This window comes from Nothobranchius furzeri, chromosome 6 (assembly GCF_043380555.1).
Source record: "Nothobranchius furzeri strain GRZ-AD chromosome 6, NfurGRZ-RIMD1, whole genome shotgun sequence".
Taxonomy (NCBI): Eukaryota; Metazoa; Chordata; class Actinopteri; order Cyprinodontiformes; family Nothobranchiidae; genus Nothobranchius; species Nothobranchius furzeri.
In genome coordinates, this window is record NC_091746.1 from 56,516,409 (window position 1) to 56,532,660 (window position 16,252).

The following is a 16,252-nucleotide window of genomic DNA, read 5'->3' on the forward strand; positions in this document are numbered from 1 at the left end:
TACACAGGTGTCACAGGTCCCACCAACCACGCACAGAGGCAAGTCTGCCATACACAGGCGTCACAGGTCCCTCCGACCACCACCAGCAGGTACTGTGGGTTAAGTGTCTTGCCCAAAGACACAACGACAGCAACAGACCGAGCGGGGCTCGAACTTACAACCATCAGATTACGGGGTGAGCACTCAACTCCTGTGCCACTGCCACATCCAGAACACCTGCAAAGGATTCCTGAGCCTTTAGATGGTCTATGCTAATGTGATGTCACAACAAAGAATATTTTCAAATGGCACAAAACAAAATTCTGACAGAGGGTTAATGGATGTTTGTTTATGTTGCTCAAATAAACAGATGGATGGATTTGTTAACAGTTATGGGAACAGTTGAAGGTCATTGGTCAACTGAAAGGATGGAGTCACATTATAAAGGTCCTATGTCTGCAGCTGAAAACTCACCTGTTCAGGCTGGCTTTTGCGTGACCTTCATCACCACCCTCTCCTTATTCTGCTCTTCCTACCTATTCCGTCTTTCCCAGGATCCATTGAGTTCCCTCCTTTCTATATATTTTCTCTCTCCATTTTCTTTTCTTTTCTTTTCTTTTTTTAATCACAATTTTTTGGGTTGTTTAAAACATATTTTTGAATAATTGTTTAGAATCTTTTTTATATTTAAACGTTTTTTGTATTTGTGAAGTGCCTCATGATTTTTATTTTGAGTCACTATACAAAAGATTGTTTTCTTTGTTTGTTTTTGGAGCTTTTGACAATGTTATTTTGTAGCCTGGCCAGCCAGACTCATCCTGTCTATTCGAAACAGAGTACGAGTCTGGATGCTCACTGGCAGAGGGCACCATGTGGTACGACACTAGCCAGCTCAAACATAGCCAGTCAGATAAGAGGCGGAAATGATGACTGTATCACGCAACACTTTAGTTTTGTAGATGTAGTTAAAGGTGGCATCTGGACCTGGCGGCACAAACATCTTTCTTTAGAAGAAAGGCTTTTAGTGATCTTTTTGTTGTGGTTTTAAAGACGCGTCAGTCATTTAGAAATGAGGAAGAGCCACAGCAAACTCCGCTTAAGATGCTATCTTCACTGTTTATGAGACACTGAGCATCACAGTGTGTGATGAACGCTGCTCAGCGCTGACTGACTCAGTTAAACATGTAAAGGGGTGGGGTTATTTGAATGGGGGCATTACCAGGCACTTTGCTTCCCATAATTTAGTTCAATTCTATTCAAAAATACTTTATTATTCCAAGAGGGAAATTAGAGTTTCAGTACACACAATTCTGAGATCAGACATAGATACATACATGACAAGGATTGGTGACTGTGGTCATTCGCAACATGAGTCGCGCTACCGTAATAGATCATGAGGGTTTATATGAGGATAGAGTCAGGGGAGGTAAAAAAAATGAAACTTCAGAGTTAACCTCAACAGAAAGGGTAGCTTTGCTATGCGAAAAAACACCTCAGAGAGAAATGCAACACAGACTTCAGACATTAGACAACATAAGTGTCCACTAGATGGGGAGGTAGGGTCGGGCATCTCCTCACTTCAGTGCCTGCAGCCACATGGGGCAGCGCTCATCACCTCTGTTTGGACAGGGGATGGAGATAATGGGGTAGACAGCACATTAACTCCTAGATACGGTTCCACGGCCTTCACCGGTCACAGTCCCGCCCAGGCTGGGATATGGAGAAAGAGTTTCCATAGTCGTCGTCGTCTTCGTCTTCCTCCGCTTATCCGGGTCCGGGTCGCGGGGGCAGCATCCCAACTAGGGAGCTCCAGACTGTCCTCTCCCCGGCTTTCTCCACCAGCTTCTTCGACAGGACCCCAAGGCGTTCCCTGAAAAGATTGGAGATGTAACCTCTCCAACGTGTCCTGGGTTGACCCGGGTGCCTCCTGCCGGCAGGACATGCCCAAAACACCTCCCCGGGGAGGCGTCCAGGAGGCATCCTGACCAGATGGCCAAACCACCTCAACTGGCTCCTTTCGATCCGGAGGACCAGTGGTTCTACTCCGAGTCCCTCCCAAATGTCCAAGCTCCTCACCCTATCTCTAAGGCTGAGCCCGTCCACCCTACGGAGGAAACTCATTTTGGCCGCTTGTATCTGCAATCTCGTTCTTTCAGTCATTACCCAAAGCTCATGACCATAGGTGAGGATTGGGATGTAGATCGACCAGTAAATCGAGAGCCTGGCTTTCTGGCTCAGCTCCCTCTTTGCCACGACAGTTCGGCTCAGCGTCCGCATCACTGCAGATGCCGAACCAATCTGCCTGTCGATCTCCCGATCCCTCCTACCCTCACTCGTGAACAAGACCCCGAGATACTTAAACTCCTCCACTTGAGGTAGGACCTCTCCCACGGCCCGGTGTTGGCAAGCCACCCTTTTCCGGTTGAGAACCATGGTCTCAGATTTGGAGGTGCTGATCCTCATCCCAGCTGCTTCACACTCGGCCGCAAACCTACCCAGCAAGAGCTGAAGGTCAGAGCTGGATGAACCTAGGAGGACCACATCATCCACAAAAAGCAGAGACAAGATTCTCCTGCCACCAAACTCGACACACTCCACACCACGGCTGTGCCTAGAAATTCTGTCCATAAAGGTAATGAACAGAACCGGTGACAAAGGGCTGCCCTGGCGGAGTCCAACCCTCACCGGGAACAGGTCCGACTTACTACCGGCTATGCGGACCAAACTCACGCTCCTCTGGTAAAATGACTGAATGGAATTAACAGAAAGCCACCCACCCCATACTCCTGGAGCGTCCCCCACAAGGTGCCCCTGGGGACAAAGTCATAAGCCTTCTCCAAATCCACAAAACACATATGGATTGGTTGGGAAAACTCCCATGCCCCCTCCATCACCCTTGCAAGGTATAGAGATGGTCCACAGTTCCACAGCCAGGACGAAAACCACATTGCTCCTTCTCAATCTGAGATTCAACTATCGATCGGACCCTCCTCTCCAGTACCTTGGAGTAGACCTTTCCAGGGAGGCTGAGGAGTGTGATCCCCCTATAGTTGGAACACACCCTCAGGTCACCCTTCTTAAAGATGGGGACCACCACCCCGGTCTGCCACACCACAGGAACTGCCCCCAATGACCACGCAATGTTGCAGAGACGTGTCAACCATGACAGCCCTACAACATCCATTGCCTTGAGATACCCAGGACTAACCTCATCCACCCCCGGGGCTCCGCCGCTGTGTAGTTCTTTGACTACCTCAGCAACTTCTGCCCCCGAGATTGGACAGTCCATCCCCAGGTCTCCCGGCTCTGGTTCCTCCTCGGAATATGCATAGGTGGGATTGAGGAGCTCCTCAAAGTATTCCTTCCACTGTCCGACTATAGCCCCAGTTGACGTCAGCAGCTCCCCACCCCCACTGTAAACAGTGTGAGCGAGTTGCTGCCTTCCTCTCATGAGGCGCCAGACAGTTTGCCAGAACCTCTTTGGAGCCAATTGATAGTCTTTCTCCATGGCCTCACCAAACTCCTCCCACGCCCGAGATTTTGCCTCGGCAACTGTCACTGCTGTACCCCACTTGGCTATCCGGTACCTGTCTGCTGCCTCCGGAGACCCACAGACCAGCCACGCCCTGTAGGCCTCCTTCTTCAGCCTCATGGCTCCCCGAACCTCTGGTGTCCACCAGCGGGTACGGGGGTTGACACCACGACTGGCACCGGCCACCTTGCGACCACAGCTAGCAACAGCCACCTCAACAATCGCAGAGTGGAACAAGGTCCACTCAGAGTCAATGTCACCCACTGCTCTCAGGACGCGGTCAAAGCTCTGCCAGAGGTGGGAGTTGAAGACCGTCTTAACAGTTTCTTCTGTCAGGCGTTCCCAGCAGACCCTCACTATGCGTTTGGGTCTACCAGGTCTATGCGGCATCTTACCCTGCCATCTGATCCAACTCTCCACCAGGTGGTGACCAGTTGACAGCACCGCTCCTCTCTTCACTCGGGTGTCCAAAACATACGGCCGCAGGTCAGATGATACGACTACAAAGTCTATCACCCACCTGCCACCTAGGCTGCCCTGGTACCAAGTGTACCAATGGGCATCCTTATGTTCGAACATGGTGTTCGTTATGGCCAAACTGCGGCTTGCACAGAAGTCCAATAAAGAAACACCACTCAAGTTCAGATCAGACGGGCCGTTCCTCCCAATCACACCCCTCCAGGTCAAGCTGTCATTGCCCACGTGAGCATTGAAGTCCCCCAGCAGGACAATGGAGTCCCCTGATGGAGCACTATCTAGCACTCGTCCCAGGAACTCCAAAAAGGGTGTGTAGTCTGAACGGATATTTGGCCCATAAGCACAAACAGCAGTCAGGACCCGTTCCCCAACCCGAAGGCGCAGGGAAGCTACACTCTCATCCCCCGGGGTAAACCCCAACACACAGGCAGAGAGGCTTGGGGCTAACAAAAAGTCAACCCCAACCCTCTGCCTCTCACCCGGAGCAACTCCAGCAAAGGAGAGTGTCCAACCCCTCTCAAGGACTTGGGTTCCAGAGCCAATGCTATGTGTCGAGGTGAGTCCGGCTATATCTAGCCGGTACCGCTCAACCTCTGTCACAAGCTCCTGCTCCTTCCCCGCCAGCAAGGTGATGTTCTATGTCCCAAAAAACAGTTTTCTTGTCCCGGGATCGGACCGTCAAGGCTCCCGCCTTGGTCTGCCACCCGATCCACATTGCACCGGACCCTTCATGTTCCTTCTGCGGGTGGTGGGTCCACAGTTGGATGAGCCCATGGATCCAGTTCGGGCTGGGCCCGGCCGGGCTCCATGGGCAAAAGCCCGGCCACCAGGCACTCGCTCATCGGCCACAACACCAGGCCTGGCTCCAGGGTGGTAACCCTCTGGGCCGGGTACTCCGACTCTTTGACTTTACCTCCATGAAAGGTCCTGTTTCCACAGTGACGGCAGCATTCCACATTTCTTCTGAGGGGAGTTTTCACTTCAGCCTCACAGGCTCCAAGGGCACCAGATTCAGATAAGAATTGTTTTGGGGACAGACAGAGATATTTTCCTCTCTGCCTTAGAGTTCTGTTGGTCTTCAACCCCTCTAGATCCAATAACGGCGTAATGAATCTATCCCAATCTGTGCTGATCCGTCAACTCTCTCCTTGATGGAATCCACCTTCTGTGCCAGAGCCTGAATCTCAGCCAAAGTTCCAAGCGTACGACTCATCTCGACAATTATATGAGTTTGTGCATTCACAGAGCGATGCATTCCATCCCTGAGCTCCGGGTTTGAGCCAATGTTCCTCGAAAGCTTGTTAATTTTACGGAAGCATCAGCATGACTGGACAGGCTAGTTATCTTGTTTCTTCTCATAAAAATTTTTTTTAGCTTCATGCATGAGGCCAAAACAGAATGTCTTTTTTTTTTTTGGTCTGCCTGGGGTTGTTTTTACAAGTCCATGGCAACTCAATTCCCCCCTTGGGGATTATTAATGCAAATCTTAAAATAACATAGTCAATAAAGAATAACATCTCAATAGAGTATACAGTAATATTTCATCATACAGCTTGCCTATCATTGCTCTGGAAGGTGTAAGACAGTATGATACAGGTCCTTTAATTCAGTATATAAATTTTGTTTAAACCTGCTCTGAAATAATTCAGCAGCTCAAGGTGTAAATTACATTGATGCTTCATGCGTAACATGTGGCACCTGTCATTTAAAATCTCTCTGTAAAGCCCTGGTCATTATCAACCCAATCTTGATGAAGCTTTAGCCTCTCTGAAACTGACCTATTCTTGTGTTCAGCATGCAGGTGTGGCAATCACTGCAAAATCATAAATTATGTACAAAAATGGTCTTGGCATTCAGAGTTTGCTGTTTCCGCTTTATAGAGGAAAAATAATGCTGAAATTGCACGTTGGAATAAGTGAAGGGAAGGAATTGTGAAAGGCATGCACGCTCTCCATGGTGCTGAAAAGTTTTACGCATAAGGAAGGAAGAAACACACTGGATCACAGCAAACAGGTTAATGATTACTTTTCTTATTTTCCACTGGGAAGCATCACAGTAGGGGATAAATCCACTAACTCTTTTTTTCCCTCAACAATGCTACATTTAAAGTGTGAGTCCATGCAAGTTGAATGCAGTTATTTTACTTTGAAATTTGCAAAACAGGATTTAAAATTATATTAGTCATATTACAAAACATGTTAATTTTTTAGAAGTGTTTGCTGTTGGCTGCTCATTCACTCTTCAAGCTGTTCCATCATGTGCTGCCATGTGTCTCTGCACAGCAGTAGTATTAGGCATTGGCTGGCAAGACATTGTACTTGTTTCACACAATAGGCACACACACACACACATACACACACACACACACACACACACACACACACACACACACACACACACACACACACAGATAAGAGCCATACACACACAAATGCACAGCCTTTCTGAGCTCTCGTAGAAATCACATGTTTTACAAGGACCCCAGAGAGGGGGAGGAGAGACATATGACAGGCTCTGACATTTCCATTTCAGCTAAAAAAGACACAACTGCCCTCAAAGTGTCACTATGTGCTTTACACACATCTGAGATCAAAAGGCCTAAGATTTATCACTGAAAACAAATCAAACAGCCCTAAACACTGAAACATTGTTATTATTTCCACTTTGATGGAAACAAACAGTGTTTAATTTTTCTATTCTTGCACATCAAAGGGAGACTAGGCAGTTTTGGCTTGCTCTTAGCACCCCCTACTCTCTGTTTTGTAGAATCAAAACTCTCCTCGCTGTGTGTTAGTCTTTTTAACACAGTATTCTAACAACTGAAATGTCTCTCCAGCCTTCAGTGGTGTCTACAGGAGTGACTCATCACTGAAATAACCAAACCAGCTGTGTTCCTGATTTATGTAGGAAACATGCTGGAACAAGACTGCAGCAACAGGTATGTCAGTTCCCTTTTATATGTCCAACAGACCAGACCTGTATCTCTGAAGTTGCAAGTAGAAAACTCTGATCACACGGGGCAATGAGGGCTGGGTGGTATTTCATTTTCCCTGTAAAGGAAAATTATTTTAAAATACACTAACGTTGTAGTAGTTTGAACTGGGTTGTAGTTTATTTAGTTTCATTTATTTATTTATTTTTTTGGGGTAGAAATCAAAAACTTTCAGCTGAATTATTTGCTTCTATTGCTGCAAGGACCCTTTTGAATATAAAGGAAGATAAAAGTAAAGAACTTCCCAATCAATTAAAGAAACTGATCATGGCTGCCAGATTAAGTAAAAAGCACAGTGTGGAAAACCGTGACATTTGGAGAAATGGCAGCCTGCAGCTAGCAGCATGGAAAAAGGTGATTAATGGTCATGCTGGCTCAAATGGAAACTCACTGTTGATTGACCATTTCCAATTGAACGCTGACCCGCAGGTCAACATGAAAATATTTCATCAGGTCTGCACAGCATCGGACTAATGTTTTAAAATGGAGGAAACCATCCATCTTGAAAATCATCTGGTGTTATCTGGCTCTTTGGACTAAAGAGATGTTTTTACCTTTGATGCAGAACATTTACTGGGAATTGGTTCAATACTCAGCTGTGATAAAATGCAATTTCAAATAATAACAAAACAAATTATTTTGCCTTTTTTAAGTCAATGGTCAACGCTTCAAGAAAAGAGGCAGAGCATATTTATTAAATCACGGAAAACAGAGTTGATGAAAATGCCTCCGCATGTTTACCTCTTTTTCTATCCAATATTTGCTTTCAGTGTTTTGCATCAAACATTGTGTCGTCAGTAAATAATTCCCTGCTATCCAACAACATTCTGTTTGCTGATACTTCAGCCTCAATCACATTTTTAACAAGTCCATCATGAAAAAAAGATTTAATTGACTTGAATGTTTGTTGTCCTTTTCCATACTGTTTACAGCAGTTTTCACTCAGACCAAAATAAATAAATAAATAAATAAAAGACGTGCTGAGAAACGGAGCAATGAGTATCTAATTCATCACTCTTCGCATGACTCACCAGGGCCAGTTTAATTTATTTTCGCTTCCCCACTTTGAAAACTGTTGGCTCAGGCTATTCTAACGTATTCATAAATCTTCCAAGATAGCCTCGTGGCTCTTCCAAGATAGGCTCTTGAGGAAACTGAAGAAAGAGAAAAACATGCAATGGATATTGAAAGGAGCAAATTACTTTGCTTTTGTTTTGGTGCTAATTTATGACAGTGATATTGGAGGTGATAAGGTCCTTGCAGAGTGATGACTTGTGTGGAGGTTTTAGGGGCTTTAATCTATTCTTTGACTGAGTGCATATACAGCTGCTACGCTCGGACGAGCATTCTTGCTCATACCTTTCGTCAAATCTACATATGTTGGTCATTCCGACAACAAAAAAGAAATTGCAAGAGGGACTGAATGCTTTGGCTCTTATGGTCGAGATGTTTAAAGGCAAGCTGAAAACGTATTTATACAAACTTGCTTTTATGCAGACTGCACAATAAACAGTGTGTCCACTTCATGCTTTTGTTTTAGAAGTGTCAGTTGGTTGGTTTAACTGATTGCTGCTATATTATTTACTTTTATTGAATTGTTGTAATTTTTTTTATTGGAAACATTTTTATCTGTGCAGTGCTCAGCACTTGGTGTACCACCTGGATCATTGAAAGTGCTATATAAATAATAATGGTGATGATGATATAAACCCAAAATAGAACTACTTATGTTCAGTACATATTTAGTCTATTAAATCTGGCTTTAAATGTATTTATACATTAAATACTCCAGTCACCACACCCTGTTGTGTTTGCACCTGAACTGACTAGTACCCACACTGACTTGTATTTAGTAGCCACTTCTATAATTATTGCCTATTATTAGTTCATTGTGTTTATTTCTTAAATCTAATTTTTGCTGATCACTTATTTTTTCTTGCACCAAGTTCCGAAGCAACTTCCTAATGTTGTGATTCTCGTTCATAAATACACAGTAAAACCCTTCTGATTCAGTTCACATATAAATGCCCAGTTTTTGTTGGATACTGATTTAATAAAAGTGAGAAATTGGCCCATTGATGCATTAATACAAATTTTCTTTAGCACCTGATTAATACTTTGTTAAAAAGAGTTTAAGTAAACTGTGAAAATCCTGAGCATTAAACTATGCACTAATACCCTCTTCTCATTTAATTCTCAGTCTCCAATAAGCTATTTTTACTTCTGGGTCTCAGGGGAGGCTGAGAGTGAGAATCCAGCCAAATGCAATATCATCAGGTTTCTAAGCTTTAGCCTGGAGAAAGGACAAACAAATAAAGAACAATTAATGCCGTAGACTTAAAGTTTATCTAATTCCCAAATGCAGTAAAGCCAGATAGATCTTTCATTTAGTTAGAACCCAAGACAAAAAAGAAACCAGAGTTCGTACAGAAACTGTGCTGGAAAGAATTTAAAGGCTAACTATATAGTGTGAATATTTATTTGTGGAATTTAAGAACATGTGTGTTGTGGTTGAATTGCAATTGCTTTTTAAGGCGTAACATGACACATAAATAGTGTGATCATCCCAAAATGTAACACTAAAACCTCTAGAGGAAGTGGTTCATGTTTGGATTGATAAAAGCACAATAAATGATGAGGTGTATGAATTTTAATTCAGGTGGTGGTTGAAAGGAAACTAAATGCAGAGGGGAATGGAATGGGATGGGGGGGGGGGGGGGGCTTTAGGCTTTGATAGGTAGCTCCCTTGATGTCAGAAACCACTACGACACTCTAATCTAAATCTAAGTGAAAGCAAAGGGAATATCCAGGGAGTGTCATATCCGCAGTGTGTTATCAGCGGCTCGCAGCACCACGACTCACGAGAAAAGGAGACCACAGGGGCAACAATGAAGGGAAAATGTTCCTGCTTAAAAAAAAGAAGTAGTGATTTAAGAAAAGACTGTTTAGAAAACAAATGTGACAACTACATTCAGTAGATGGCTCATTTCTTGGCTGTTGTAATTTAAACTGCTGTCTCAGGCTTTTCTAATCCCACCTCGACAAATCAGAGAAAGGGGAAATAAAAAAAGTTTGATCATAGGTTTGTAATCAGTTTCTTGTGTTTATTTTCTAGCGCAATTTTACAGTCATGTGTATGCCTCGAGGTAGATGAATGCTGACGCTGGGGATGAAAAAATAATAAAGCCAGCAAAGGAAAAAAAAGACACAGTTAAAAGTTTAATTAGAGCAATGAAATGGAGAGTGTTTTCTATTACTGCATCCGTGCTGTAACTCATGGGGCTCTGCATACTAATATCAGCCCCTTATTTAATTCATAAGCAATTAAAAGAGGCTGGGAAGATTATTTTTTAGACTTTTGTGAGATGTAACAGATAAAGCACAAGTATATGACAGAAATATATTCTCTGTTGTTTCACATTTGATCAAAGGTAGCCAGGGATGCAAAGTGGTGATGAACAGGATAAACAATCACCATGGAAACAGAGTCTGATCAATGTAAAATGTGTGGATTATATAATTTATGTAAGAAAAGTATTCCTTCCAGCTTCATGAAGGAGGGTTTTGCAATTTAACGCTTGACATGGGAAAAGTTTAAGGAAGTCTGAAGACAGAGCTGAAAGCAAAACCTGATGATGTGGCAAAGATATTATACTTAATCAGTGTGATCAGTGAACAAATTATTCTTCATTACTGTAAGTTGTTAAGTTACTGTAGACTTAATAGGCATGAGGATAGAATCTCAAATCAGCTCAAGCTCAAAGTCAGTGTTGAGGGTTTACGACTAGGTTGGACTAGTCTGAGTGTCATGTGACCTCTTATGGTTGCATTCAGAAATAACCATAACATGTTAAATTCATGTCCATTGAGGGTATAATAAAACATTTCCATAGACAGCTGGAATTTCTGAGACTGGAACTACTTTAAGGCACTTTGTAACTGACTGTTATATGGCTAGCTGTTAGCTTATCTGTTTGATCAGAATTAACCTTTATTTATCACAGCTAAAGTCGTAAAAAGCGCTATCTACAAAAGAAAGGAGTTATTTATTCATAACTTTTCAAAATAATCCTTTCAAAGATCTCAACTCACTTGTTGCATATATTAAATGTAATCCTTGAAAAGAACATTTACGTCTTTTGCAATAGCAATTCGAAGTTTAGAATTTCCATATCTTTCAAGAGCAAGACAGCCGTATGAACCCTGCTGATCGCAAATAAAGTCAGGGGTATTCTTATTTTCTGTTTTAAATGGAGTGACACTAAAAGGATTAATGTGAGGCAGAGTTAGAAATTAATCACCAAGCTTCCATCAGTTTATTTAGTTTAAAATGACTTTGTTTTCTATCCATAAACACCTGCAGTACACTATGAGGATTTTTTTTCTCTTGCTTTATTGTTTGTCCTTGCTGTGTTCAGCTTCAGTTTGTGCAGAGCTACCAAATGGCTAAACACGATTGTAGAGTAAATTCACGCACATTTGATTTGTAGATCTGTGCTTCCACTATACAAGGTATGTGAGTTTCCCTATGATTGTCTTTGCAGTTTTGTGCTACTCTTACTGGTGGTCACCTGAATTAACTTAACTTTCACCTGTATCCATGTCTCCAGGTGTAAAATGACCAAGTCTATACGTTTTAGACACTTGGAATTACTTAATGTCTTTGTCATACACTTGCACACATGTAACTGGCAAATCTGACTTTGAGAACTTAATAAAACACATTTGCTTATACTCATTCAATTTTACACACTTATCCCTGAAAAATTAATTACTGGAAGCAAATGTTATTGTTCAAGTCATTCAGCATCTTTTTTATTGATCCCATCTGTGTTAATAGATTTTCTTAGGATAGGTGTGAAAATATGATCTCAGAGAACAACCTGAATGAAACTTCTTAGGCAAATTAAACAAATGATGTCTAACACATGTATTATTGTGCTTTTATAGCATTTGTGCAAAAGCACGCACTATTAAACTTTTCTTTTATCCTAAAAGTAATTGTTACACTTTTGTCATTACTGAATTAATATGAGCTCTGCTTGCTTTTTAATTAAAGCAATCTTGGAAATTTTTAAACCGTTTTTTTAAATGAATATAATTATATTTCAGCATCCAAATAAATGCTTATTTAGCTGTTGCATAAAGCCGGTGGTGATCTGTGATCTTCCACACTGGACAGATGTGACTCCTCCCCACAGTTTAAATGCCAAAAGTTAGCATTTTAGCTAATTGTCTGGTAAAAGGTCAATAGGCATTTGTAAATGAGACACATGGTGGGTGTTCATTAAAAGTGCTGAGAGCTGCTAGGGCTTATTAGAGTAGCTCAGGCCCCAGCCAATGCCATCTCTCTCCAGGGACAGTCTATAAAGACCGTTTATGCAGTACAGTCAAAAGGACGACACCGTCAAAGCTGTTAGTTTTGGGCAACGGCTGTAAAGAGCAGTCAGAAGGGGACAGTAAATCTGAATCTAACTGTGTTTTGTATGAACAGAAATCAGTCAAGCTGGGACCACTATGAATCCACATTTCTACACATTTCAACCATTTTCCTGAGTACACTTCGATCAAGGCGAAACATCTGAGCACACGTGCTGTTGAAGCGTTGCTTTATGCTGCCATGTATGTATCTGTGTATGTTTCCTTTTAATGGAACAGTTGTCATTCATTTATCTTGAGCCCTTTTTTTGGAAACACTTAATCATGTGAGTAAAGGTGCAGCAGAGGACTCTCTGTATCATGGGACCCATTGCTTTTAGATATTTATCGTGCGGTGTACGACAGGATTGTTGAGGATGTGACTAATTAAATAGTGTGCTTTAAAATCTGCTGTAGCATGGTGTCTTTGTTACCTTTTAAAATACACTGATGGCATCCCGAAGAAGATTCCACATTTATTTGTAAATAGCTAATGTGAGCAGATCCACCTCTGTATCATTTGGGTAAATGAGTCATGTGCTGCTCAGGACTGATGATAGATGCTGCTGCTGCTGCTGAGTGTGTTCCTGCTGTTTATTTTTACGTTGCCCTCCACAGCTGAAAGAGTTCTCCACAAGGACCATCCAATGAGTACTCCTAATTAAACAACAAAATGCAATGTTTGTCCTAGAACAACACACATCCCATTATCTATCTGGACAACAAGAAAAGGTTTGGCTACAAGCTAGCTTCAATCAAGCAGCAATCAGGTCAGTGGCCCAGAGACAGCCACTCAAATCCAAACTCACTGGACTTTTATAATTAATTTTTAATGTGTGTACTAACGAGGAAAAAAGTGAGTAATCTGCAAAGTGGTTTGTGAATTTGTGGACAAACAAAGATGAGGACAAATGTCCTGTAATTAATATAGCACCTTCAAGGAATCTGCAACCAAACACACGTGCATTTTCACACACCAGTGAACCAAGAACTGGACATGAAGCTGTGGATTTAACTATTCATTCAAAGTCTAGACATTCCCTGAATATCCTGGAAATTGAGCACAACAAAATTCTTCTTTATTGTTTTCCTCTCAAAACAAAAAGACATTAGACGAAGCTCATGCTAGCATTAGCACTAGCTTGGGCTAGTGTGATCTGCAGCTAGCATTACCACCACCAATGTTTATAGATTGTCGACGTTGAACTGGGTTGGGATGTGCTCACTTAAATGCCCGATTGGTCATACATTTTTTTGTTTGTTTTTCTATGAGATTCTGTTTATCCCATTCAAAAATGTTTTCCTTTTTTAAAATTTCTCACTAACGTCTATTGAAGGACAGCAGTAAATGTGGCTTTAAATCCTAGGACACATTTAGCATGTTAATGGTGCTAACCTCAACATTTAACATATAGCTTCTTGGCTAACTATGTTAATGAGGAAAATGTTCTTCCTTTAAAGAAAACACATCTTGAAACATTTGTTCAAAGTGCCAAGGTGAATAATGTGTCATGCTCCTTGCAAGGATATAGTTCTAATCAGAAAAAGGATTTAATGGAGTTACTTCCTGTGAATGAATTCCGTGAAGAGCAATGTTGACCTTGACCCAACAATCACAAACACAGCTTCCAGTTTTAGTCAGACAGCTCAGATCATCTATTCAGTAAACTCCATTCTCCAATTTACTTACTATCACATCGTGGCAGTACAGCCTAATAACCAACAGGATTTGGAACAACATAAAACTTAAACACATCCTTAACCTTTGACTGCTGTGTGTAATAAATACATCTGGAATGCAAAGGCCAAAATTAAACATATTTCTGTAATAAGCTGATCTAAAGGGATTATGGTTCACAAAGAGATAACAGGAGGTCTAAATGCTACACTTACAGCCATGTTAATGACAGAATGAGAACTGTAGGGCGAATTAAATGATTGGAAGTCATTATAAATATATTTGAGCAGCATAGACCTTAAAAGCTCTCTAGTGTCTGCACACCTCTTCATGGACCGTACCTCTTCATGAAGTGTCATTAATTTGAAGAGCACTGTGATTGTTCAGCAACTTCCATCATCAGCTGTCTGTCTAATTGATGACAGGAGTGATAATTGCTCTCAAAAGAATACATTTTCAGGCAAACTCTTAGCAGTCATCCACGCACCTCACCCTAACTCAAAAGCCTCGAGCAAAAGCCAACCTGAAAAGATCCTCTTTAACCATATTGGTTAAAAGCAAAAGAAAGAACCTTTTTTCCAGCCTGTCATCTATAAGTAGAGTAACAAACATTCTTCAAAGCGCAAGGCTAATACATTTTATGCATGACAATGAAGCTTATTTCCCCCCCAAAAAACCTATGGAGGGCTTTTGAGTAAGTGGCGATGCAGGACCTAAAAGTGTCTCTTTGACAAACCACTTAGGCCTCTGATTTTCAAGGGCGAGTAATGATCCCTTCAGAGAAGAACCAAAGAGGTGAGTGTGTGTGTGTGTGTGTGTGTGTGTGTGTGCGTGCGTGCGTGCGTGCGTGCGTGCGTGCGTGTGTGTGTGTGTGTGTGTGTGTGTGTGTGTGTGTGTGTGTGTGTGTGGATTGAAAGGCAGTCGCTGAGATTCTCAGGATGGTTTTAATAACTCTGGTGCAACAAATAAATCAAAGAAGCAATCACCTTTAGTAAAACACTTGACCACAGTTACAAAGCCCTTTATCACACTTTCCCTCTAGGTTTCTATCATGCCATGTAATTCCTTCTATTAGACTAATTACTAGGCTACTTTTGTTAACGCTGAAGGCAGGACTGTTTGTGCTGAAGATTAAAAAGTGTGTGGTGTGTGACGAGACAGACAGTGGTGCACATATTGGACACACTGCTATAAACTATAAAAGTGTCTCAAAAGTGAGCCAGACAAGCACTGCTTTTACTCTCATTACACGTGCCGCACCTGCAAAGGAAGAGAGAGAGGGAGGGAGAGCACCAGTTTCTGCTCTGATTAGTTTGCACAGCTGAAGGAACTGTTTTGCATTTAGGCTCCTTCTTTGATCAAAGCTTTAAGAAAGACTTAAGAACACAATCACATTAGAACACGAGCAGACATCTATAACCAGAAAATTGTACTGCAATCTCCCAGAGGAGATTGAGGAGCAAATCTATCCCATACCCGGCACCAATTAAAAAGTGCATTGACATTCAATTCTTCACAAGCCACCACCCCCACCCCCCCACCCCCGTTCATGTGCGACCATAGATCTCCTTTAATTTTAACACGCTGCTACCTTGTGGCGTCCAACATCCTGCAGAATCATGTGGGTGTACTTGATTTGTTTACCTTGCAGATGGAGCTTGCTCTCGGGGCTCTGCAGGAGGATCGAGCTGACTGAGTCCAGATTGTCATAGCTACTGCAACCCAGTGGCCCCGTCCGTGTCTCTGTCACCTGCAAGAGAATTAGGACTCAGATGAAAGCCACATTACAGGAAGGCGGGGGTCTGTTTTTTCTACGTATGTTTACTTGTTTAGTATGTGCATCGAGTAGAAAGCCCTTGCACAGAAGTATACCTGTTGTCATAAACAACTGGTGTGGTGTGGTGCTACAGTGCTTTTCTAAATACAGAAAGGACAGATCACAAAACTACCCAGCCGTTAACCATCTCAGCTCTTTATGACATCTGTCAGCATATAATATAACAGTTATTAGATGTGTTTATTTATCGTTTTCCTCTCTGAGTGACTTAAACCTTTGTCAGTGCTAATTGTGCTGCATTCACACAGGTGAATGCACACCCTGTGGCCAGCAGACAAAGAAGCATTGATTGTACAGTTTTTACTATACATTCTGAAAATGTTCTATAATCTAATAATT

General features: G+C 42.3%; 1 protein-coding gene across 1 annotated transcript in view; it reads right to left on the reverse strand.

The window, feature by feature from the left end:
• brinp1 (bone morphogenetic protein/retinoic acid inducible neural-specific 1) overlaps nt 1-16,252 on the reverse strand; it is a 194,516-nt gene that overhangs the window by 23,084 nt on the left and 155,180 nt on the right. Inside the window, exon 5 of the mRNA XM_015942788.3 lies at nt 15,721-15,826. Within this exon, the coding sequence (XP_015798274.1) occupies nt 15,721-15,826 (106 nt within the window). The remainder of the gene's footprint in view (nt 1-15,720; nt 15,827-16,252) is intronic.